The sequence below is a fragment of the Pipistrellus hanaki genome, assembly GCF_964339955.1.
Source record: "Pipistrellus hanaki genome assembly, chromosome: 7".
Taxonomy (NCBI): domain Eukaryota; kingdom Metazoa; phylum Chordata; class Mammalia; order Chiroptera; family Vespertilionidae; genus Pipistrellus; species Pipistrellus hanaki.
Genome location: NC_140509.1, coordinates 28658969 through 28686874, shown reverse-complemented (window position 1 = coordinate 28686874; position 27906 = coordinate 28658969). Strand labels below are relative to the sequence as shown.

General features: G+C 36.9%; 1 protein-coding gene across 7 annotated transcripts in view; it reads right to left on the bottom strand.

The window, feature by feature from the left end:
• The window catches only part of ADGRB3 (adhesion G protein-coupled receptor B3), a 687259-nt gene that overhangs the window by 304787 nt on the left and 354566 nt on the right, over positions 1-27906 (bottom strand). For all 7 annotated transcript variants that reach the window (XM_084890389.1, XM_084890391.1, XM_084890392.1 and 4 more), the window contains 3 exons: positions 26782-26931; positions 24127-24202; positions 14392-14494 (listed from right to left, as the gene is read on the bottom strand). In XM_084890389.1, coding sequence (XP_084746515.1) covers positions 14392-14494; positions 24127-24202; positions 26782-26931 — 329 coding nt within the window. The remainder of the gene's footprint in view (positions 1-14391; positions 14495-24126; positions 24203-26781; positions 26932-27906) is intronic.

Sequence of the window (27906 nt, the reverse complement as noted above, 5' to 3'; positions counted from 1 at the left end):
ATTGAAAACTCTCAAAAGGATATGCTATTCTTGGAAAACTCATTTTTTGGGGGGAAAAGTGTTTGTTTTTTTCTCTTGACTCTATCCAAAATAGCAGTTTAACTCCTGTTAAACATTTTTACTCACCAGCTTTTAAGCACTTAAAAAGTATACCATGACCCAAGCTTCCCAATTACTATAAATGTTTGACACACTATTTTCAAGTGTCTTTAACAGTTTTTGCTATTTTCTTTTATTTCTCTGTTTTGACATCAATCAAACCAATATATCCATTTAACAGTAGAATACATCACTAAGTTTGGCAATATATTTCTATGGGTGGTTCTCTTTTTCTTTGGTCTAAGTAACTTTTCTTTTTTTATTTTTTATAATGGAGGATTTGGCCTCCTTTCTAGTTCAATCTCAGTGATTCCAGAAGGATATTCATAAGCAAATTCATTTTCTTCCTTCAAAAGTATCTTCTGATTCTTTTTTCTTTTCCCTATGTAATACCTTAAATAAAGCTCACAATGATAAATTATTCTCACAAATCAATGAAGTCAGAAAGGAAAGCCAGGAAGATGATCAAAACAAGTTCTTTCATTCATTTATTCATTCATGTAAAAATCACTTAGTAAACACCTATTATATTCCAGGTGCCCTTGGAGCCACTAGTAAAACAACAGTGAACAAAACAAAATCCTGTCTTATAGACTGAACATTAATGAAAAGAGCAGAGATGGAGATTAAAATATATATATATATATATATATATATATATATATATATATATGGCATGTAAATATCTAATACTAGTGGCCTGGTATATGGATTCATGCAGATTGAAAGGGAATAGTTAGAAGAAATATTTTAATATTGCTATTTTCACTTTCTTCCTCAGTGCCTGGGAGCTGGGTGGTAGTCCCACCCCATGTGTGGTGATCGGCAGGGCGATTGGGCCCCCACTGGGCATGGCACCACCCGCTCACTTGCTCCACCATCCCGCTGTGATCCCACTTTCATCGGGCCCTTTGGAGATGTGAGCACCTCCACTGCTGCCCAATGCCAGAGCCATGTTGTCAACACCTGCCATGTTCTGCACTCCCTCTGGTGGTCAGTGCACATCATAGTGAGCTGTTGAACTCCCGGTCTCTGGGTCACACTTCTGGTCAAACCATCGCCCAAGGAGACAATTTGCATTTTAGGCTTTTATTATACACGACTAAAGGCCCGTTGCACGAAATTCAGGAAGCGGGTGTCCCTCTGCCCAGCCTGTACCCTCTCCAATCTGGGACCCCTCAAGGGATGTCCAACTGCCCGTTTAGGCCCAATCCCAGCAGTCGGACATCCCTCTCACAATCCAGGACTATTGGCTCCCAACTGCTCGCTTGTCTGCCTTCCTGATTGCCCCTAACCACTTCTGCCTGCTAGCCTGATCACCCCCTAACCACTCCCATGCCAGTCTGATTGATGCCTAACTGCTCCCCTGCCAGCCTGTCTGCGCCTAACTGCCCTCCCCTGCAGGCTTGATCACCGACAACTGCCCCCCCTTGCAGGCCTGGTCCCTCCAAACTGTACTCCCCTGCTAGCCATCTTGTGGTGGCCATTTTGTGTCTACATGGGGGCAGGATCTTTGACTAGATGGGGGCAGCCATCTTGTGTGTTGGAGCGATGGTCAATATGCATACTATTCTTTTATTAGATAGGATAGAGGCCTGGTGCATGGGTGGGGGCCAGCTGGTTTGCCCTGAAGGGTGACCCAGATCAGGGTGGGGTTTCCCTTGGGGCGTGGAGTGGCCTGGGCGAGGGGCCTGTGGTGGTTTCAGGCTGGCCATGCCCCCAGCAACCCAAGCGGAGGCCCTGGTATCTGAGATTTATTTATCTTTTATAATTGAAAATTTGTAGCCTTGAGTAGAACCAAGCCTCCTGCTTGCTTCATAGCTGCAGCCATTTTTGTTGGGATTTATTTACCTTCTATGATTGAAACTTTGTATCCTTGAGTGAAGGCCTAGGCCGGCCAGCGTGTGTGGAAAGCTTTGCTTCCTCCATCGCCCGGAGGCAACTCAAGCCTCCTGCTCTTCAGCTCTATTGCTGCTGCTATTTTTGTTGGGATTTATTTATATTCTACAATTGAAACTTTGTAGCCTTGAGCAGAGGCCTGGGTCAGCCAGGGTAGACAGAAAGCTTGGCTTCCTCCATTACCAGGAAAACAGCCCATGTTGGTTGGTTTAATTTCCATACTTGCTCCTGATTGGCTGGTTGTAGAGGAGGTATGGTCAATTTGCATATTATGCTTTTATTATATAGGATGCTGGATAGTAATCTGTGCTATGATCTAAAGTAAGTCACACTGAATAGGAGAGGCTTTGAAGTGAATGATTACAATTATATAAGGAAGGTTTCATTAAGAAGATAATATTTGATCAGAGGTCTGAAGGAAGGTAGGTACAGAGAAGCTAAGGGTAAAGTCACAATAAAAATGAATGAAAACTAAGTTTCTCTAATTATCCTTGGCATTTTAAAGTCATGAATATATTTAATTTACATGCCATCTTAATTACAGTCTTGCTATTTTAATGTTTTAAAAGTGTTTTCTCTGGACCTTCTCTAGAATCAATGGGGATACTTATTAAAAACTAGGGGCCCAATGCACAAATTCATGTACTTTCAAAGAAATTGTGGGCCTCAAGGCTATGTAGGGTACAGGGGCGGATCTGGGCCCATCCTTTGTACCCTCACCCAGCTCCTCCTGCTGCAGCTCCCTGGTTGATCTCCTGTCTGTAGGCATCCTTGTTCCCGACACAACCACTTTCACGCACTGACAGTGCTGGCCCTGTTCGCACCCACTGTTGTAACAGAGGGATTTGGGCTGGTGCCAGCAGTGGGTGAAAGCGGGCACCATCAGTGGGTGAGTGGCAGCTGCTGCCTTGATCACCCCTCAGGAGCAGAGGGAGGTGAAGCCCTGGGGCGATTAGGGACAGCAGCAGCTGCTCACACCCACCGATACCACCAAGCAATCAAGGCTGGTGCCAGATGCTGGCAGTGGGGGAGAGCGGGCAAGATCACTGGGTAGGACCATGGTATGTGAGAATTTTCAGTAACCACCAGAGGCTCACATGATGACAGTGACTGATGCCCCACCTTGGTCTGACGCCCCCACTCACCTGCTCCACCATCCTGTCACAGCCAACACCTGCCATGTTCTATGCTCTGCCACCTATTACCTATGCTCACCATATTCTGCGCATGCCCTGTGGTGGTCAGCGAGTGTCTTAGCAAGTGGCTTTTCAGTTGTTCTACTGTTCAGTCTATTTGCATATTACACTTTTATTATATAGGATACTAGATGCCCAGTGCACAAATTTGTGCACAGGTGGGGTCCTGCTGGCTCACTCTGATGGGTCTAATCGGGGCCAGGTTGGTTAGGGGGTAAGAACCATGGGAGATTGGCCAGCTGGCCCTGCCCCAGATCAGGATGTGGGGGCAATTGAGGGTGGGGCCAGATAGTGGGAGGAGCCACAAGAGGTTGGCCAGCCGGTCCCACCTCCAATTGAGTTGGTTGGCCAGCCACAGTGCGCATGATAGCGACTAGTCATTCTGGTTGTTCCAGTTGCTTGGCTTTTATATATATAGTTAGATTCCTTGGCTCCATGAATTTTGAGATTAGGGCTAAACTAGGAACATGCAATTTACTCCTGCCACTTTCCCATAATTTTTATCCACATTAAATTTGGAGTACTGCTCAAAACTGAAATAATGTGCTTAATTTCCTTTGTTTTTCTTCAACCTTTCAAATGCTTAGTGCTCATATGCCATAGTAAATTCTGAATCTGGAAACCTCTTAACTTGTAACTTTCATAGTCCTCTTGAAACAAAATACCTCCTTGTCTATAATGTTCAATCAAATAAATTAATAAAGCATCTATAAACATGAAGAAGGGCAGGAACTTCATCATTACTACTTCATCATTTCGAATGCTCTGACTCAGATATTCCAAGATCATTCTTTCTGTCACATCTAGTTAATTGTACATTGACATTTTGAGTGTGGATGGGAGAAAGAATGTTCACTATACTCTCTCTCTTCAATTTTCTAAATTTCAGACACAAAGGCATTATGTTAAAATGACCTGAATTTTGCTAAGCTTGTTCTCCCTTTTATTTCTCCACTAAGGTTTAATTGTCATCTATAATAATAAAAGCATAATATGCTAATTAGACTGGACAGCCAAATGACCTTCTGGACATTCTTTCTGATGATCTGATGACCTTCTGGACGAAGCTGGGGCTGCGAAGGCTAAGGCCCGTGCCCAAATTTCATGCATTGGGCCTCTAGTTATTATATAACTGCACAGATAGATTTAGGAATTCCTCAAGAACAGTTTCAAAATGACTGACATGATCTTCAAAAGACTAATTTATATTCTGTTTATAATTCTTATATTATTTGAGAAAACATGATTTTAAAAATCTGAGGAATGAGTGCTAAAGGAAGTAAGAGGTCATATATATCACATCATTGAAAGCTGAGCAATGGGAGGGAACCCTTTTTAGGTTATGGCTCAACCTATAGACAGATTCATAGTCCCTACAAGTGTGATATACCTCCCAAGGAAATGGTACACTTGAAAAAGATACAATATGAAACTCAATAAGAAATAGTTTATTGAATGTTCTCTAACCCTCTTTTCAAGGTTATGGTAAGTATTGTTTCATATTTTAGTATTTTAAAATAACTTTAAGAAGAACAAACATGGGTCTTTTTTTTTTTTTTTTTTTTTTTTTTTGAGAGGATGACTCATAGGTATATAAAATATAAGAGCCTCACTGAAAATGCAATACTGTGTTCTTACTTTATAGGAACACTAGAGGCCTGATGTATGATATTTGTGCACTTGGGTAGGGGGTGGTCTCTCAGCTTGGCCTGAACCCTCTCACTGTCTGGAAGACCTCAGAGGATGTCCTGCGAATGGCTTAGGCCTGCTCCCTCCAGGGAATGGGCCTAAGCCATCAGTTGGATCTCCTTAGCGCTGCCGTTGAAGTGGGAGAAGCTCTCACCACCACAGCTGCACTCGCCAACAGTGAGCCCGGCTCAGGGCTTCTGGGTGAGCAGTGCTCCACCCTGTGAGAGCACGCTGACCAATAGGAGGCAGCTACTGAGTTGAGCGCCTGCCTTCTAGTGGTCATTTCATAGCAACTGGTCATTCTGCTGTTCAGTCGATTTGCATGTAAGCCTTTATATAGAATGATGGATGGAGATATAGAATTTTTGAATGGATCAGAATGGGAAATCAAACCAAGGAGATGGAAAAGAAAGAGTTGGCTTTAATATTTATAGCAGAATGATATGAAGGCCATCAAAGTGAGAAGTGCAGAACATTGTTTATCAGGACAAGTCACATTCCTGTTACAAAGCTCTTCTCGAGGAGCTGGCAGCTTTTTAATTAGAACACAAGGAGAGGGCATATATTTACTTCAGCTTCTGCAATATGGTTTACTCTGTAGCTCCTATTAACCAGATGACACTATTTTTGTGGATGGATAACAACTTGCTTCTTTCATTTCTGAGATATATCACTAACCTGAATATATATTAATTTTAGATGGATACTTTCCTTTTGACATATGAGAAACAGTAAAAAAAAAAAAATAAATAGAACCATTATCAGTAATTACTCATATGTTTACCCTGCAAAGAAAATCATTGCCTCCACATGTATGTCTTAGCCATATGATTACATCATTCCTAACAATGGTTGCACAGGAGTCTGGTGCACCTCTCATCAAAAAGAATGTGGCAAAACTCTATATTTTTTGTGTGTTGAAGTGCAATATAACTTTAAGAAATACCTACATAAATAGATACTTTATGTATACAACATACACCCTAGGTATTTTCTTTTTACAGCCAAGAGGATAAAATTATGTGTCTTAATAATTCTTCCATGGAGTTGTTGTAGAGACAAGGTCTGGCAGAGTGTTTTTCCAGTATTTGCTAACAGAGTTCTGCTAAAGTGCTTCAAGAGTACAACATATCTGTAAATATCAGAGTTGTCCCTGGCCTCCAACACCTGGTTTTACAACGTACTTCTGTGGCTGCACAGGTGATACCATCTTACGGCTTCCTACAATTTCCCCCAATATCTACTTCCACCTTACATGGCCATTCTCACTGTCTGGTCATTCCTTTAATCAGGCTCCTAAAATGCTGGTATAATCATCAGCAGGACAAGATGTAATCTCTACTTGCTAACTGATTTTTATTGAGTAATGTATCATTAGTATTATAATATGTCTGATTCAAAATGGCACTATTAATGTATACAATTATTACCTTCATAATCTAAAAATGAATTTTGCAATGCAGGGTTATTACTTTTCTATTGCCGCTGTTATGAATTACCATAAACTTAGATGCATAGAACAACACAAATTTATTATCTTGCAGTTTTTGTAGGTCAGAAGCCTGGGTCTCTGCTCAAAAGATTAACGAGGCTGACATCAAAGCATCGGCAAAACTGCACCCCTTTCTGCAGGGTCTGGGGAGTAAATCCATGTTCAAGCTCATTCAGGTCTCAGCAAAATTCAGTTCTTTGCAGTTGTGGGACTGCCGCCACATTTCCGCCCTGGTGGGCAAGCAGCGGTGTCTTTAGCTTTTAGAGGCAGCTTTTAGACAATGTCCTTTTGCTGTGCCCCCCTTCCTTCATCTTTACTGTAAGGAATGGCAGTTGATTCCTTTCCTTGTTTCTCTCTGACCATATAGCCATAGAGAAAGGTTATCCACGATTAATGGCTCATGTGATTAAATTGGACCTGCTCAGACAATCTATGATAATTGTCCCATCTCAATGTCCTTTTAAAAATGTTTTATTGAATTTATTGAGGTTATATTGGTTAATTAAATGTTCCAATTGTACCATTCTATAATATATCAACTTGTGATATTGTGTTTACCACTCCTAGTCTAGTCCATTCCCATAAACATTTATCCCCCTTTACCCTTTTCTACCTACCCCTACCCACCTTCTCTCTGTTAATCACCGTTTTATTGCCTATGCCTATGAGGGGTTTGTTTGTTAAATTCCTTCATTTATTTTATCCATCCCTCAACCTCTCCCCCACCAAAATGTCAGTCTGTGATCTGTATCTGTGAATCTGTTTCTATTTTGTTTGTTTATTTCGTTCATTAGATTACACATAAAAGTGAAATCCAATGGTAGTTGTCTTTTTCTGACTGGCTTATTTCACATAGCAAAATACCCTCTAGGTCCATACATGCTGTCATAAAGGTAAGCTTTCATTCTTTTTTTATGGCTGAATATTAATCCATTGCTTAAATATACAGCTTTTTTTTTTTTTTAATCCACTCATCTAATAATGAGCACTTGGCTGCTTCAAAATCTTGGCTATGTGAATATACTTGAAACCATAAACAAGATTGTACAAACCTTAGCTAGATTCATTATGAAAAAAGAAGAGAGGTCCCAAATAAATAAAATCATAAGTGAAAGAGGAGAAATAACAATGGGCACCACAGAAATACAAAGGTTTGTAAGAAAATATTACAATCAACTATATGTCAACAAATTGACAATCTGGACAAAATTAAAAATTTCTAGAAGCATATAATCTTCTAAAACTGAATCAGGAAGATTCTGAAAATCTGAATAGACCAATTACAACTAATGAAATAAAATCACCAAAAACAAACAAACAAACAAACAAAAACCCAGCAAACAAACGTCCTGGACCAGATGGCTTAAGAGGCAAATTTTACTAAAGAAATAACTAATACCTATCCTACTCAAACTATCCCAAGAAATTCAAGAAGAGGGAAGGTTCCCAAACTTATTTATCCTCATTCCAAAACTAGATAAAGACATGACACAGAAAGACAATTATAGACTAATATCCCTGATGAACATAGAGGAGAGAGAGAGAGAGAGAGAGAGAGAGAGAGAGAGAGAGAGAGAGAGAGAGAGAGAGAGAGAGAAAGAGAGAGAGAGAGATTGATATGCTGCCTCCTGCAAGCCCCCTACTAGGGATTGCATCCTAGTCATGTGTCTTGACTGGGAATTGAGCTGTGACCCCTGGTTCATGGGATGACACTCAATCACCTGAACCACACTGGCTGGGCATCAATGTCCTTACTTTTAATCACATCTATAAAGTCCTTTTTGATGTGTAACAGAACATATTAACAGGTTCTGGGGATTAGGGGGTGAACACCTTTGAGGGGCATTATTCTGTTTACCCTACAGGGAATGACAATCTACATGGACCAGAAGACCAATCTGGTCTGCTACCTATTTTTGAAAATAAATTTTATTGCACAGTCACACCCATTTGTTTACATGTTGTCTATGGCTGCATTCACTCTACAACAGCATAGATAAATAGACACCTTAAATACTTACTATGTAATTCTTAACTGAAAAAATTCGCGGAGCCCTTCAACAACAACAGAATAATTATTCTAAATCTTTTTGAAGAATATTAGCTATGTATTATGAATAAAAATAAACAGAATTTGAAATGTAATCAAGAAAGACACTTACTGAAATTTAAGATACACCCCAAATAGCTGTAAGTACAGAACAATTCTATCTCAATTTCAGCTGTTGGCAGAGCCATCAATCTTCTTGTCTAGTTAGCATTACATGACTCTCCTTTAAAAATTACCAAGAGCTTTATACAAGCAAAATATCAGAAATCTCTTTCTTCCACATGGACAAAAAACAAGGGTAGAAAAGTAATTTTAAAAATAAACATATGCATTCACATGAGCATAACCAATGGGCACAGATGGTAGGGGGTGGGGGTGAGGGCATGTGCTGGGGGTGGGAACGGCTGGGAAGTGGTCAATAGAATCTAAATTTTAAAATAAACATAAATAAAAGAAAAGGTGTACAAACATCCTTTAAAGAAATTATAGATGCAAAGCCTGGACTTTGCCAAGTGGTTTTTAATTTCTTAGGTTATTATCAGCCTTTGATAGTCATAAAAATACCCACTGATGAATGTTGGGATCTCTTTTCATTGTTTCTCATGCTTATCTATGTTAACAAGTATATTCATTACAGTCTTCCATTGTGTTTCCCACTATTATTTACAAAGGCCATGGTTGATGATTAATCTTAGTTTATGCACATAAAACAAACTCCTTAATTTGTTATTTTGATCCTATTCATATGCAAGCAAATATAGCAAAAAATACACACTCCCACAAGTCCAAAATTCTCATGAGATCTCTTATGAGTATGAGCAATTTGAAAATTACAATAAACCTGGTGCATTTTTTCAGTCCTGAAAGATAGCAGTATCAACCTAACAAGGCCATTGGAGTTGATGCTCACAAGAAGAAATAAAAAGAATGATGAAAAGATTAGACTGAAGAAACTGCAGGTCAGATAGTCCAATCTCTCTCTTCATTAGAAATGGAACTGTATAAATACTTTTTATTTGAAAAAATAATGTGTATTAGAGCTTGCAATGTTAATAAAGCAAAGATAACTAAGATAACTTATTCTTCTAACTCATTTTAAAGGGATATTACCCACCTTAAAAAGTCACAGCAGGTTCAGACCTGTCAGACCCAAAGCAGCCTAATGATGGGCATATTTATTATACATGTGCATGTGTATATGTATTTGTGTACATATTGAGCCACACTTGCCAGTGATAACAAATTTGAAGCATACAAAGAAATAAATCCCAAACTTAAAAGCAATGTTAAAATTATTCCTCAGGTTTCAATGCAGTGAGGAAATCATGTCTATTCTAAGTTTTGAGGAAATAGATAATGTAATGATCAAACACACTCTCAAAGTTAGGATCACATGGCAAAAGTAAGAAAAGACCTAATAGATTAATTATTAATTATGATATTTAAGTTATTGCTGAGAGATTTGATATTTTCATTAAACAATTTAGGAAGCCTGAAGCATTTTAGTAAAAAGTGGTTTACAAAAAAGGCAATTGTCACAGTTTATAAAAGAAGGCTTTTTATTTTTTTATTTTAGGAAAAACCAGAAATTACAAAATAGGTTTTGTAAAACAATATGATTATAAATTCCATTATGTCATTCACTAAGTATATGAACTTGGAAAAATGACAATCACTTTGTGCTTCTGTTACTTGCATGTAAAAGTCAACTTCATAAAAATTTTGCAAGGAATAAAAAAACCTTTATGTACACAACACAGGAGATAGGCTTACACTAATATTGGAAGTATCTATATACCAGGTGTATTGGTTAATAATGTGGATTTTGTAATCAAAGAAAACATGATAATTTCAAAAAAACACATCAAAAGTACTTTATTCTTAGTAATGTCCATTGCTAGCTACACATTTTCCCCATCTTTCAGGTAATTTGTGGATACGGTCCCAATAGAACTGTTCTTATTTTGAGGCAAAGACCCAATTTTCCACTTCTTTGTAGGTTTTCAAGTGCTGCTCAGAGCAAGTGGTAATCTGAAGGAACAAGGTCTGTTGAATACAGCGGGTGGGTTAATACTTCCCAGACAAGATCTTTTAACGTGTCTTTAACTGGTTTTGGTGTGTGGTGGTGCGTTATCATAAAGCAAAATTACTCTGCCTTGCCTTCTGGATCATTCTGGTAGTTTTACCATCATGGTTGGTTCAAATTGATTATTTGTTGTCAGTAATGATCAGTATTAACTGTTTCACCTGGTTTTAGAAGCTCATAATACACCACACCTTCTGGATCCCACCAAAAAAAGAGCATTGTCTTCTTTCCAAAGCAATTTGGCCTTGCAGTGGATGTTGATGGTTGACCTGATCAACCCATGATTTTGTGCATTTGGGATTCTCTAAATATATCCACTTTTCATCGCTGGTCACAATTTGATGCAAAAAAATAAAGACTTTCTTTAGTGCCATTGAAGCAACATTCTACTGATGACTTTTCGGTTTTCCATTTGTCTTTCATTCAGTTGATATGGCACCCATTTTCCTTCCTTTAAAATCTTTCCCATTGCTTGCAAACAATCAGAAATTGTTTACTGAACAACATTTAATCTTTCTGCAAGTTATTTTGAGTTTGACATGCATCTTCAAAATTCTTGTAATTGTTGGTCTTCAAACTTTTTTCCAGTTGACTGGACATTCTTTGTCTTTCAAATCGAAATAATCACTTTTAAAGTGTTTAAACCAGCATTCACAAGTATCTTGAAATGGAGCATGTTTACCATAAGCTTCCCAAAGTATAAGATAACTTTCAGCAGCACTTTTCTTCAAAATAAAGTAATGAATTAAAACTTCCCACAAATGCTCTTTTTTTTGGCACAAAATTTGATATTTTCAAGCATAAGAATATCTATGATGTTAATACAGCAAATTTGACATATGAAGTTTTGAAGCTTGCTGTCAATACAACAAAATAGCATACATATCAAATTGCACATATATCAACATATGTGTAACTCCATCTATTGAAAAAAAAAATCCACATTATTAACCAGAACACTCGGTAATAAAAGCCTAATATACTAAGTGTCCAGCCATTCGACCATTAGACCACTTGCTTATAATGCACACTGACCACCAGGGGGTGGATGCTTCGATTGGTTGGTTGACTTGCTTGCTGCTGGGGTTTGGTGGATCAAGACTGGGCAAGATGAACAGGACACACTCTAGAGCCCTCCCATGGTCCCTCCCCAGCCCCAATTGTGCACCTGTGGAGTCCCTAGGCCTGGCCTGCATCCTCTCACAATCCAGGACCCTTCAGGGGATGTCTGAGAGCCATTTTTGGCCTAATCCCTGCAGGCCAGGGGAGGGCCCCACCAGTGCATGAATCCATGCACCAGGCCTCTAGTAATCATATAATTACAAAAGCCATAACAGAAATCACCTTCCCTGCCCCTCCTCATTAATGACTTAAGTATTCAAAGTGATTAAAGGATAAGTAAATATTTTAAATTTCTAAAAAGGACTGAACAAAATGCAAAGAATTCCAGTTGCAGTTGTTTGGAGTTAAGGAAGGGTTCTTGTCATTCTGGAATGGAGTATTTAGATTTAGATCACTGGAGCATCTAGGTAGTAATACGGAGCCATTTCTGATCTTTGAATTAGCACTTTGAAATGCTGCCCACCCATTCTCCTACTCTGGAGTACCCTGAAGTTAACTTCCCTTTGTCTTATGTTTAAAACTTCTACTGTTGTCTGCATATAGGGAGGGAAAAAAGTAGGCATTCAATTGTGAAATACAGTTTATTCCTATTTTCTTTCTTTATTATTGAATTTACTAGAGGCCCGGTGCACAAATTTAGTGCACTGGGGGAGATGGTGGGGGTCCCTCAGCTTGGCCTGTGCCCTTTCACAGTCCGGGACCCCTCACTCCTTACTGCCCGCCTGCTTGCTGCTTCCTACCCACTGGCTTGCTGCTCCTTAGTGCTGCCACAGAGGTTCCCACCACCCCCGCCTCACTCGCCAGCCATGAGCCTGGCTTCTGGCTGAGCGGTGCTCCTCCTGGGGAAGCACACTGACCACCAGGGGGAAGCTCCTATGTCGAGCATCTGCCCCTTGGTGGTCAGTTCATAGCAACCAGTCAATTCACCGTTTAGTCGATTTGCATATTAGGGTTTTATTATATAGGATTGGGGTGACAATGGCTAATAAAACTATGTAGAATTCTAAAATACATCATCTACATATTATATTATGTGCTCACCAACCCAAATCAAGTTTTGTTCCATCACCACTTTTGCCATTTACATTCTCTGACTCTTTCCTGCTGGTAATCACCATACCATTGTGTGTGATCTCCAAAGAGTTTTGTTGAATTATTGTATTATTTGAAATATAGATAATTGTAAACCTACATTTGTCCCAGCCTGAATAAATTATAAATACTGCCTGCAACTTAATGTATTTTTAACTAGATGATAAATATATTTATAATGGGTATTTAGGTGGTTTTAAAATAATTTGCTACCATAAATAGTTAAATGAAAATGCTGACACATTTTTCTTTATTTCCTTTGAATAAATTCCTATATGTAAAATTGATGGTTAAAAGGTGAACCATTTAAAAGGTTTTCAGAAACATTAGAATAGTTTATTCAACAAGAATTTATAAAGTTGCCTAATTTCTCTAAAAAGTCACCAACTTTAGTATTGAATATAAATACTTTATATTTGACAGTTTTTACAAAAATAGTAGCCAATGAGCATTTCTTCATTAATAATGTGGGTATTTTTTGGCATAATGTTATTTATTGCTTACATTATAATATTTTTTTTGCAAGTTTATTCTTGTATTTTGTTTCCTTTACTATTGGTAAATTATATTTATAACTTTTGTTTGAGGTTTTATTAAAACTTTTAACATGATATACAAATATTTTGCTTGAAAAATATGTTGAAAATGTATTTTTTCTGCCATTTATCTTTAAATGTTATATATTTTTTGTTATATCATTATATTTTATTAGTGTTAAATTTTATATAATAAAGGCATCCCTTTTCCTTATAATCTTTGCTTTTGGTGTGGAATCCTAGAGAATATATGATTATTTGCCCATGTATTTTCCTAGCATTCTTATAATTCTTATTCCCAGGCTGCCAATTACAAAAGTTTGAGGGCAGCATTCTTATATCAAATCATAGTTATTGCTTTCAAATATGACTATCTCTAGAAGTTAGATTAATGTATAGTAACTGTCAAGGTTACTTACTTTTTTTCAAGTTATTAAACAGTTACCCAAATAATATAATTATTTTCACCACTGGTAAGATTATGATCTCTGCATCATATACTAACTTGGTTACTGGACTCTCCCTTTTGTCCACTGATCTATTCATTCTTGAGTCAGGAATATATATTAACTTCTGGTTGTACAGCTTCCTTTAATTTTATTCTTTTTCAGCATTCCTTCTTTTTTTATTAGTCATTCCTTAAAAATAATTTGAGAGTCATATTGTCAAGCTCTAAACAACAGGATGGGGCAAAAGTAGGTTTACAGTTGTGAGTACATGAAACACCAAGTTTTTCATTGTGTTATTATTTTTTAATTATTGTATTATTTTCTATATGAATAACTGTAAACCTACTTTTGCCCCACCCTGTATTAAATCTATATATTTTCATGGCGGTTTTCTCTACCTTGTGGTGAGACATGTACTTATTCATAATGATCTCCCCCATTGCCTAGCTCAGAGCCTAATAAAGATGTGTACACGGGTAAAATATTTTCTATTATCTCAGATAAACTGAAGAAAATTTTGTAATGACCAAAAGCATAAAACAATATGGCATTCCATTTCTATAAATACGTATCCTCATAACAAATTGCAACTCTAAAAAGCCTAGAAAATGTGTGATGGTCTTATTGATTAAAACATGGCTGGTAAAAGATAAATTCTACAAGCAAGTGAATAATACTTACATTAGACAGATGAGCTAGTTCTATCTCCAGGAACGAATCCGTTGTTTTGGGTTCAGGCCTTATTGTGACCACGATGATTTTGGAATTAACGACAGTATAATTTCTGAAACACAGTAAAGATTACAAGGAGTAAGGATTGATGACAAATATAAATTCCTACTGCTCAATACATGTTGGGATAGCATGTTAAATAAATGAATCCTAAGCATATATATATATATATATATATATATATATATATATATATATATATATATATATATGGCAAACTGATTTAAAACATGATACTAAACTACTATTCATGGAAAGAACAGTTCATTTTTTGTTATAAGCAAACCCTGTGTGGACTAGAACATTTTGGGAAGTGGGAATCTATTGCTGATTGCTACCATTTTAGATGCAGGAAAGATGAAAAAGCAATAGCGCTGACAAGCTTTCGATTACTTAAATTTGATTCACCTATAAGAGAGATGGATTGTGAATTTAAACTTTCAGGTAATCTTTAAATGAATATTGATCTCAAGATAGACCAAACAGATTATTGTTTTTTGTTTTTTCTTTCTCCAGGAGACCAAATATTCTTCTTGCAAAGTGCTGCCTTGGCATTTAAGACTATCTCAAATTCATTAAGATGAATTTGTGGTGTAGCATGCAGGCAAGTAGAGTTTAAATATAAATAAATGTGTTGATAATTATCGACCATCATTCATTTCAGTGACAGAGATTTACAGGCCACTTCTTCATCTCGTTATGCTCAGTGTAAGGAACACATTTGCCTTTCAAAGTATCTTAACATGTAGGGTTCACTCACAGAGAAGCGTTAAAGATAATTATATTTACTGCCGAAACCAGTTTGGCTCAGTGGATAGAGCGTCGGCCTGGGGACTGAAAGGTCCCGGGTTCGATTCCCGTCAAGGGCTTGTACCTTGGTTGCGGGCACATCCCCAGTAGGGGGTGTGCAAGAGGCAGCTGTTTGATGATTCTCTCTCATCGATGTTTATAACTCTCTATCCCTCTCCCTTCCTCTCTGTAAAAATAATTATATTTACAAACTACAAAAATTAAATAAACACATAAAGCTGAACCAACTCCTTCTTGCACATATAGAGTTTCATCCAACATTTTAAAAATTCTATACATGTACTATTATTTAGAGACTTAAAGAAGATGTCATTGTACTTTTGGCTTTTTGAAGAAATATATTTCTTTCTGAATATTATATATATATATATATATATATATATATATATATATATAATACAAATATCTAGAATATATATAAATACTAGAATATATTTTTTCAGCCCTACTTTTTGATTTGCTATAAACCACCTGCTTTTCTATAGAACATGTGCAATTCTGGGAACTCATAACAGTTTTCAAAGACAAAATTATTCACTTTTCCCCCCTCATTTTTGTTGTTTAAGGCTTTAGTTACAGATAATACAATTTATCAATTTTAGTGGGCAGTATAATGCTTTTGGTAATTGTAATTATCATGTAGCTACCACCAAATTAAGACGGACATCTGCTCCTTCACCCTCAACAGTTTCCTTGAGCCTCTTTGCACTTGATTCCCTCCCACACTCATGCTTCCAGTATTTCATTTAGTACTAAATGAGTTGACCAATGGTAAGGTTCATTGAGGATGGATATATATATATATATATATATATATATATATATATATATATATAGTATACAGATATTTTGTATTATTTAAAAAGTTACATAAGTTTATAGTTTGCAAAAATAATCCCAGAAATTTATAAATTTGTCAAGATAGTTAGGAAGATCTCTTTGTGTGTATAAACATGTAGGGATTTTGACCCTGAAAAACTGGGCTGTGGAAAGCATGATAAAGATGAGTAGCTAAGGTAAGCAGCCTTCTGTAAGGTATGTTACTCTGAGCCAGGTTCATCAGCTACTCACCGGGCCTGATGGAGATGGTCCCTAGAGGAAGAAATATGCCTTATGCCTTTCGTTCAGTGTGTGTGTGTGTGTGTGTGTGTGTGTTAGCTTACATATATTTAGAATATATTTGGGAAAGGATGTATGTCAATATATTTATGCAAGTGAATGTTTTTACCACATTTATGTGAGTACCTCCTCACCTTGTGCTACTAACATGCACTTATTTTCTACCATTGCACCCATTAATGCTGTGATATGCCCCCTTCCACAAGATCAGAAGTTCCATGAAGGCAGTATTTGTATCTAGCATTTATATATCCTCATTTTCATTATTCTTGGACATTTTAATGCTAAAACATATTTGAATGTATTATTAAGTAAACACATACTAAAAAAAAATCAAACTTTTGATCAAATATATTTAAATGTAAATATATTATGGTATCAAAATGTTTAATGAAGGAAAAATCAGCAAATTTATGTTACGCAATGGGTTTCTATTAAAAAAAAGTGTACGGTGTACAGAATTAGCTTTAATTTATTCCATCAACGAGTCTAATTTGCATAAGTGAAAAGCTGGCTCCTTATGGTAGGCTTTGTGATCTACTAATGCTTCTTGGCTGGGCCCACTAGTACATTTGTATTCATTGCTAGGAAAGCAGATCTACAGCCAAATGCATTTCATGACTAGAGTAATAACAATTTTTCCTGTCCTTGAAGTTTGTGTTACTTGGTATCAATAACATTTAAAAATGGGTAGAGTTATTCACTCAAAGGAGACCTAAATTAGTCTTTACATTTTAAATTAAGGGTTAAGATACTAAGGGTTTCTATGAAGCCTATCTCAAAGAAAGCAAAAAAGTGATTATAAAATGCAATGCAGCTGTTTACAAGATACTCGCTTTAGATATAAGGACATACATGGTTGAAACTGAAAGATGAAAAACAATACTCCATGCAAATGATGACCAAAAGAGAGCAAGGATGGCTATACTTGAAGCACACACAATAGTCATTCAGTCAAAACATTGTAATAAGAGACAAATAAAAACATTATAAAATAACGAAAGGGTCAATTATCCAGGTAGATATAATAATTATAAACATACATGTACCTAACAAGTGAGTACCCAAATATATGAAGTAAACACTGACCTAACTTAAAAGAGAAAGACAGTAACACAATAGTAAAATAATGGTTAGATTGACCAGATAGCATAAACAAGGGAACAGAGAACTTCAACAACACTATAGAATACTTGGACTAACATATATAACATTCCATCCAACAGCAGCAGAATATACATTCTTCTCAAATGCATATAGAGTATTCTACAGGATAGATCACAGATGAGTCATTAAAGGGCCTTAACAGTCCAAGCCTGTTTGGTTCAGTGGATAGAGCACCAGCCTATAGACTGAAGAGTCCCATGTTCAATTCCAGTCAAGAACATATGCCCAGGTTGTGGGCTCAATCCCTAATTGGAGGTGTGTGTGAGGCTGCTGATCTATCATCATTGGTGTTTCTATCTCTCTCTCCCTCTGCCTTCCTCTCTGAAATAAATAAAACTATATTTAAAAAAAGAAAAAGATGTTTTTCTTTCTGACCCATAGTGAAATGAAATAGAAATCAATGTAAAACTGTAAAATTCACAGATATGTGGAAATTAAACAATACTCTCTTGAACAATCAACAGCTCAAAGAAGAGATCACTAATGGAATTAAAAATATATTTTAGTCAAATGAAAATAAAAACACAACATACAAATACATATGGAATGCAACAATAAAACTTCACACAATTATTAAAAAACAAAACAAAAAAGTAACAAGTATTGGCAAAGTTGTAGAGAAATTGGAAGCCTCATGCACTGTTTTTGAATATGTAAAATGGTGCATCTGCTATGGAAATCAATATGGTGACTTTTTAAAAAAATTGAAAATAGAATTACCATATGATTCAGAAATTCCACTTTTGGGTATAGATTCAAAAGAATTTAAAACAGAATTTAAAACAGATTTGCACACCTATGTTCACTGCAGCATTATTCATGATAGACAAAGGCACCTACTTCCTAAATGTCGATTGAGTGATATGAATGGATAAAGAAAGTGTGGTACACAGGCAATGGAATTTTATCCAGTCTTATGAAAGACTAGAGGCCTGGTGTACGAAATTTGTACAAGGAGCTTGGCTGTCACAGCCCCGGCTTTGCCTGGAAGGTTGTTTGGCTGTCTGGTCTAATTAGTATATTATGCTATTGTTACATAGAAGGAAACTCTGCCATATGCTACAACATGCATAAACTTTGAGAACATTATGCTAAAGTGAAATAAGCCTGTCACAAAAACGGCAAACATTGCTTGATTCCTCTTATATGAGGTATCTAAAATGGCTCATTTTTTTGGGAAACAGGAAGTAGAATGGTGATTTCCAGGGGCTAGGGGAGATGGTAAAAGGTGACTTATTGTTCAAGGAGTACAGAGTTTCAATTGAGAACTGAAAAATTTCTAGAGACCTGTTGCACGATAAGGTTCATATAGTGAACACTGCTATTCTGTACACTTAAACATAGGTAAGAGGGTAAATTTCATGTAATGTGTGCCTTACCACATTAAAAATGCAATTACAGGAGATATATCAGTGGAGAGGGTTATGGAACTAAATGTCTAAATAAAGTATAACCAGATAAAGCACCGTAAAAAGATGTTATAATTTTTTCATTTAATGAAAAAATTTTAAATCATAGTAGCCTCTTCCCATGTTTAGAATATGGTTCATGTAATGTCTAAATAGATTTTTTCCTATTTGTTTTAAACAAGCCCCCTCCTAATTTTAATAAAAACGAAATAAAATAGATGGTTTCACATATATTCTAGGAACTGAAGACTTCATCAAAATTATTAAGTTCCATACATTTGGTTTTAAAGCTAAAATCAGCTTATAGCTGCTAAATGTAGGGTTAGGGTTAGGCTAAAAGAGCTTTGGAAACTAAATGGACTTTGAAATTATGTTTGCTCAAGGGTGTTAACACTTAGGATTACAAAGAAGCTAAATAATCAGGGATTTAAACTCACTTTTAATAAATATGGCTAAATTAAATTCAGATTTTTGTAAATAATATACTGAATATGCAAAACTATCATATTTAAAAGCATTAGCCATGCAAACTGTTATCCTCATGGATGATTTTAATTTCCTCATGGTAGGACATTATTAAAAGATACAGAACATCACAAAACTACATTTCATTGTAAACTCAGAATGCAGGAGCAAGTTTCAAAGATTAGATCCTAAAACTGAAGAGCACGGGCAGTTGAGAGGGCTGACTACTGCAGGTTGGTTACCTTCAGGAAGTATTGATATAAAAGTGATTGTTTTTCACTTCTCTATTATTTTCAATATCACTTAGTACAATTGCTTTCCTGATGGCTTTTAATTCCTATAATACTGGAAACTCTAATGAATTACATCTCCTAAATGTGAAAAAATTCAGAATGATTTATCTCCATTAGGTTGGTGCACTTGACAGCAAAATTCATGTGATTTTGCATTATTAGAATTTGTTCATTTTTAAAAGATACTTTTCAAACAGCCACTGGTTGTTCTTTTGATCAGCTGTATTTTTCCTGGCATTTTAATAATAGTGAAATTTGCATATAATTTTAATTAGATCCTTCACAATATCTTGAATGTTAATAGCTATATTAAAGGGCTTGTTATTTTTTAACAGTATTACAGCTTCTCCATGTCTTACCAGGAAAACTACACATTACTCCCACACTCAAAAGTATTGTGATTTTCCTACAAAACCAAAACCTTTTATTAAATGAATCAGAAAGTGGCTTGTTTACAACTGTTTCTTGACCTCTTTGGCTTAAGTGTACGCTTGGATACACCTTTTTCCCCCCCTTAGAGATAATTTCCATAAGATCAGGTCTTAGAATTGGCATTTCTGTATCAACAGCAACGCATTTTTAAAGCATCTTGATATTGCCAAACTGTCCTACTAAAAGGTTATTACAGTTTAAAATCCTCACCAGCACTTTCAGTGCTTGCCAGGTTGTGAATGGTTGTTAGTTCTTTGACATGAGTGGGGCCGGTGTGTAGGTGACCTCACCTTCCCCTAACTACCCATCTGACCCAAGCAGGCCACCTTCACCTGTCAGGCCCAAACGTGGTCTCCAGGGGTGGGAAGAGTGACAGCCTCTGGCCTGAGTTGGGACCACCAAGATGAACAAACCCAAGGCACCTCGAGCTTGCCTACACATGGCCCCCTCCTCCTGGGCCTTACAAGGTTTTCTGCAGAAGACACCTATGTGTACACACTACATAGAGTTCCATGGGTGTACTGATTAAAGCAATGGATGTTAGCCTCATGGAGGTGGCAAAACAGTGGGAGAGTCTTGGTTTTGGTATGCAGAATTTTGAGTTGGATTAGAACTCAGTCACCTACTGGATGTATAAGCTTGGGCAGGTCACTGAATGCAATAAGGAGTTCAGTTGTTTCATCTGTAAAATTAAAGTTCTGGTGGGTACTAGCCTTTAAGGGTCTTGCAGCATTAACAACCACTGGTTCTATGCTTTTTAACTCTAAGAAATTATTCTGAAGAAGAATAAAAGTGGGAGGCTGAGAATAGTAGCACATATTTAGTTTGGACTTGAGTAGAGCATATTTCCTACATTGGAAGAGATCATTTGAATATGCTTCATGTAAAAGGAAAGACAGTCAAGCAGTAACATAAAAATTGCAGGAGGAAGAATAGTTAAATGTATATTGGGGCAAGAGAAGGAAAGAAAAACATGAAGTCAAAGAGTCAATATGCAGTTATTTACGTCTTTGTATGAAGGAAAATGTTTAAATTATATCTATTCAAAACATTACTAGTTCTTCTTCCTAGTCCCCATGGGGAAAATTACACAAAGTATTGCTTTGAAAATGATTATATCAAAATATAAAATCCCTGGAAACTTAACAGAATCCTAACATTATTCTATGTATGGGAAACTTGGCTGCGAAAATGTCAACACATAATTAGTAAAATGATCACTGAGGAAAATGTGTTATGGAAATTTGGTAAATAATAAGTAAACATATAGAGCAAATTTATATATTTATATCTTTATATATTTATATATTTATATATTTACCATTTTTTTTTATTTTTCCCCCAGAAAATGGAATTGGATTCAATTTAGTCAAAATTACACAATAAACAATATGTATGTAATATGTTTTCATTTTTTAAACACCAAATTTCTATTGTATCCTATTTTTACAAATGGCTTGTATGGGAAATCCTATCATTTAAAACAATTATTCCAGTAAACATTTCTTGGTAATTTATTAAGCCTTGTTCTGGGAATTTCTACATTTTAGGAAATTTAAAAGAATTAAGATAGTAAGGTTAGTAGGGTTGCTGTTTAATAAATGTTTATTGAATGACTATAAAACAAGACATCATCCTTGCCCATTAAAAGCTTACTCTTACTTAGAAAATCTATATTTGGTATGATAGACAATTGTCCTGTGTAGGACAATTTTTTGAAAAGGAAAAAAATAATGTGAGTCTAAAAATGCCCACTTACATTATTCCACTGTATAAAAGAACATGAAGAGTAAATGCTAATATTTCATTTTTCAAATAGTACTTAAATATTTCATCTTGAGCATCCTATGGCATTATTTCTGGTCAAGAAGCTATAATTATTATTCAAAGGTTATTAAGGATTTAAAGGTAAAGAATATGTCAGAAGTCTAAAAACTTCATAAATTTACTGTAATAAATACAGGGGATTTTTGAAGTTGGAAAGAATCTTTGAGTTCAACCCCACTTTATAAAAACATCAGTGACTTGCTCAAAGGCTAATCTGAATCTCTTGGTGTCACGGGGATGATAGGGGATAATCGAGGCTCCAAATGGCTCCCACTTTTTCCATGAAATCACCCATAATACATCCTTTCATCTACCCACCTGCTGTAGTGACCACTGCCTCTGCCATGCTTTGAAAGAACGTTGAAATTCTAAATAAACAAAAAGCTGATATCCCTAGATAAATTTCTAATTCCCTTGACTGTATCTGTTTATGAAACTCGGAATGATCTGATTTTATTTGTGTGGGTGATTGAGCTCTGGTATAACACAAAACAAGATGAATCACAACACAACTTCGTTAGTCATGTAGGGAAATTAATGCACAATCTAAATCACTTCATGGTGAATATTTATTTTTTCATGCACCATACCCCACAGCAGTAAATAGAGTGAAATTGCACATGAAGTGCTTCTATTTTTAAAGTTGAACTGAAGGCAGATGATTACTCAGTGACTGGACAAGTTTATATATATATATATTTTGTTATTTTAAATTGGAATGAAAACCCAAGTAGTCTGATTTTAAAGTAGTGTCTCAAATTTTTGAAAGATGAACCTCACACAAGTGAACTCTGTGGAAATAAGTGTGTAACATTGAGTATCTGGGTATGTGTTACTTCAGCTCATTTCCCCTCAAAGGAACATCATACACAAAGGCAGAGGCAGTGCCACTATGAATCAGTTTTATCTGTGGGTATTTGTACAGACCAATTTTTTTTTTTAACAAAGCCAGTAGAAAAGTTGCGAGTAAACTCATTAGTTTTGAAATCCTGTTATGAGTAGAACAAAACCAAATGCAAACCTATTCAAATTCAGAAAGCCCAAATTCCATCCCGAGAAGGGAGTTAAAGAAGACTGAATTCCCATAACTGTCTCTGTGGATGAAGGAGAACCTGCATTGTCACGAGTGGGACTCTTGATGACTCCCCAACTATACTGCAATTTGCTGTACATAGACTTTCTCCAAAGAATTGTGACTACTTACTGCAGCTGCAAAAATTTAGTTGCTTCCTTGGGAGGCCTTTTTCTGCTGGACTGAACTCTAATTGGTTTTATTTATTAGACCATCTGTTATATCCCTGGTATAACGGTACACATCATTCACAGTCTCTCCTCCCTAAAAATGTGAAGTTGTATTCATGAGGGTGTGAGTAAGAGCTCACTGCAGATGTGGCTGTGTTGAACTGAAATACAACTTTATCTCGGTCCTCCAAAATGAGGCGCGATGGAGGAGACAGGTCACCAGGAGTGGTAACATAACCATCCAAATAGATACGAGTGATGTCTTCTGGGAGATTAGGTAAATTAGTTAAAGACAATAGAGAAAACAAATAGATGTTGGTAGAATTACTATTTGTAATTGTTTCTTTAAAGACCGGGAGAAAAGAAATGAAAAGATTTCTTCTAAAAATAGTACTTTAATTGAACAATAGCATTTTTTTTCTTAATGTAATATTGAGTATATATTAAGAAAAAAAATTGACATCTTGTGCAAATGGAGGAAAAACCCATGCATTCCCAGTCATCATGACACTCTTTTAATTTCATGCAATATTTATGAACAGTACCATTATGTACAAATAAATAGAGGAGAAATTAATTTTAAAACAGCCCATTCTTTTATAAAGACTTGAGGTGGTTTTTTTTTTTTTTTTTTTTTCTTTTTTTTTTTTTTTTTCCTCCTCAGTCTTAAGTCAAGTCAAGATTAGTCACAAAAGAACTGCAGGGCTATCATCACAGACCAAAATCATCCTTTCTAGTTGTTTGGAAATGCATAATATGCTAATAAGCTGTTCATTAAATTGGTATTTTCTATTTCACTTGAGAAAAAGCCTTTTGTATTAACAAAGCTTGTCGGACTACTTTCAGAAAATGAGCTATAATCAGATTTTTTGGGGGAATAATTTACAAAGGTTACAACAGCTTATTACTTTGCAGCTTACCTCAGAGTAGGCAAAATTAGGTCTAAGTTTTTGTACAGGACTGCTCCAAGAACAAATACGGATGACTCATCTAATTCTAGAAAGAATAAAATTTTAAAATATTAGTAAAACAGCAAGAAAAATGCTATGTCTTATAAAACGTTCACCTACTAATTACAAAGGGATCCCAGGACTTGCTGATGAAAGCTGGGTAAAAGAGATGGCTTCTTCACCATGAACGGGAAGGTTATCCCCCACACTCCACGTATTAATTAAAGCTCTAGAAGATGTATTATTAGTGGTTTTGTGTCAGAAAATAACCATCCTTTGAAGTGACCTCCCTTCATCGGGTTGAAAGAAGAAGCTATTATTATAGCTAATAAGTTTAAAGTCCCAAAGATGTGAGGGAAGACAGCCAATTCTCCTTTTGCAGCTCTAAGTCATGAGGTCAAAATTTCCAAGATGAAAATTAAGACCACAATGTCACTGTTCAAAATCAACATTAGTTTTAGAGACTAATGAACATGTTCTTTAAAACTTAACTTTTTTCTTTAAATCTGCTTTTATATACCAAAACAATATCTTCAAACCATAACAAACGTAAGGTGGAAGAAATAAAAAATGACTTTGCATGGAAAATGCAAGACATTTTCATTACCTGAAGTTGAAACATTAAGCCACAGGCTTTCCAATGGGATAAAACTGTCAATACTGAGACCTGACCATGTCAAGCTTAGGTCTATACTTTGCACTTGTATTTTTTTTTTTCCATTTAAATCGATGCTTTGCTCCAGTAAATTGAGAGATTTAAAGACCAAATGTAAGTTTTCTCTTGTACAAAATTAGTTTAGTTTAGTGACTGTTTCTAAATTGTTTAATATGTAGAGATTTATGTCTCCATATATTTTTTTTTATATACTTCTAAATTTTTTAATATTTTATCTTTTCTTTCTTTTTTTTCCCCTTGGGCTCCATGGAACACTATACTTGGCATTCTGTTTAAGAATATCTTCTTCTTTTAAAATATTTTTATTGAATTTATTGGTGTGACATTGGTTAATAAAACCAGATGGGTTTCAAGTGTATAGTAATATAGACTTATTTTAAACTAGTGATCTGGTGCACGGAATCTGTGCACATTAAAAGGGGATTAACTAGAGGAAATACTTTAATATTGCTATAATAGGAATGTCAGAGATGAAAGAAAATTAGTAAAATGTATATGAAAACCTTCCTCTTGTCAGTGTCTGGGGCACACCATGGGACCCAAAGTCAAGTCCCCGCCCACCTACATGCAGCTCAAAATCACGTGCAACCCAGACCCGGCCACCCCCCACCCATTGGGCTAAATCCAGACCCTGCCAGTCCTACCCTTGTCAAGCCCGACCAGGCAGAAAGCATAGCCTATGTCCCCTGGCCCAGTGCCAGGATGAAGGGCATGGCCCCAGGTATCCCAGCCCAGACCGAAGTAGGGGGCGTGCCTTAAGGTCCTCCATCAAGTCCCACCAGGCTGTGGGGCACAGCCTCAGGTCCCCTGGCCCAGCACCAGGAGGTGGGTACAGCCTCAGGTCCCCCATCAAGCCTTGCTGGGCGGGCGCATGGCCTGAGTTCCCCCAACCCAACACTGGGGGTGTAACTTGAGTTCCCCCATCAAGCCCTGCTGGGTGGAGGGCACGGCCTGAGGTCCCCTATCAAGCCCAGCTGGGTGGGGGGCACAGCCTGAGGTCTCCTAGCCTGGTGCTGGGATGGGGGGGGGCACAGCCTGAAGTCCCCTGTCAAACCCCACCTGGTGGAGAGCACGGCCTGAAATCCCCCGACCTGGTGTTGGGGCGGGGGGAGCAGCCTGAGGCTCCCTAGCCCAGCACCAGGATGGGAAGTGCACCCTGAGGTTTCCCATCAAGCCCTGCCAGGTGTGGGGCATGGCCTCAGGTGCCCTGGCCAGGCACTGGGGCGCAGGATGTGACCTGAGTTCCCCTAGCCTGACGCCAGGGTGGGGGGCGGGGCCTGAGGTCCCCTGTCAAGCCCCACAGGGGTGGGGGAGGGCATAGCCTCAGGTACCTGATGATTTGCCATTAAGGCTCCTTATGGGAACTTGGCCTCAGCTGTGGGTGCAGCCATCTTTGTGATGGGGTGATGATCAATTAGCATATTTACTCTTTATTTTATAGGATGACTGGAGGGAAGAGTTACTCAGCCCGGCCTGCCCCCTCTCACAGTCCCAGAACCCTCAGGAGCTGGAGGCAACCTTGGCAATCGGGGGAAGGTGATGTCCCATCACACCTCTGCTGCTTCCACTGCTGGCAGCACAAGCCTCAGCCTACCTTGGTTATCTGAGCCTAGGGTGGCCCTAGGCAGCTGGGCAGCTGCCATCTGAGGCTTGCCTGCACCTCAGGCTGGCCCTGGGGGGCTGCGGAGCTGAGGGGACTGGGGTACTCCAGAGGCAGCCAGACCTCCTGCTGCCCTGGCAGGGCTGAGGGGACTGGGCTCTGCCATCTTGTGGCTGTGGGTGCTGCCATCTTTGAGGGCATGACAGTCAATTAGCATATTCCCTCCTTATTGGCTGTGGGTGCCACCATCTTTATGAGGGCACGATGGCCAATTAGCATATTCCCTCTTTATTAGATAGGATCTTATCAGAAATATGTTGTCAAAACCCAAGTTATCTCACATACATACCTTTTGATGACACAGGAGTAAAAATGCTTTTTGGAATGACTACTCTGTCTTCTGAGTTTCTTGCCCAGTCCACCATTCCCTTCCGTCCTTTCATTGGGAAGTTAATGTCTGTCAGAACAGAGGCTGCAGGAAGCTTCTGAATGCTAGCCACTATTAAAAAAGTAATAATGTCAACTCAAACTTTCCAGTATCATCAAAGGTGATCATATTAAACTTTATAGTATATTCAAAATATAATTTCAAGTCAAAATCACATTTATCAGAGTTACAATACAGACACTTCTTATTATTAAACAATATACATTAAGGTTGCTAATTCTTTTAGTTATCAACCTGGGTTTTTGTTGCTTTCAGCAGGAATCATTCAATGATGGTCAACAGTGTGGTGGATAATATAAAAGTACCAGCAGGTACCACCATACTCATTTTTCATGCTAGGCCTCCATTTCAATTGTTCGAAGCCCATGCTGTATTTTTTGTTAAATATTTTTAGAAAGCACTTGATTCATTGACTAAAATTTGCATTTAAAGCTAAATTTTATGTTCTGAACATTTTTTTTTTTTTTGTATTTACATCTGAACATTGTCTTTGGGACAAATTGTTCATGGATTAGGTGAGATGTCATGAAGACATGGAAAACACAGCCATATTGCTCTGGGGGTCAGAACCGTCAGAATGCACATAATGAGGCACCATGAATGCTATAACCATAGAAACAATATAACATTCAGAAATAGTAAACAAATATAACAAACAATTCTTAAAATGTGACCCCACAATTGAAAGTAACAAACATATATTATACATATATGAATAAAAAAATGTGTCTTTATTTGTAATAAGTATTTTAACATATTGAAAAAACATGAATTATGTTTGCTAATGCCTGGATATATGTTTTATTATATGTATTCAATATTATTATATACTTATTATATATATATATATATACACAAACACATATAAAACTACATGTAATAAAACTATGATGATAAATACTTAAGCATTTATTGATTATATACATTTTCAATTAAATGATGTAATTTGTATAACTTTTACATAGGACCACAATTGTTCTACATTATTTTTAGGTGCCCTATGAAGGATTTAAGTGGAAAGATGAT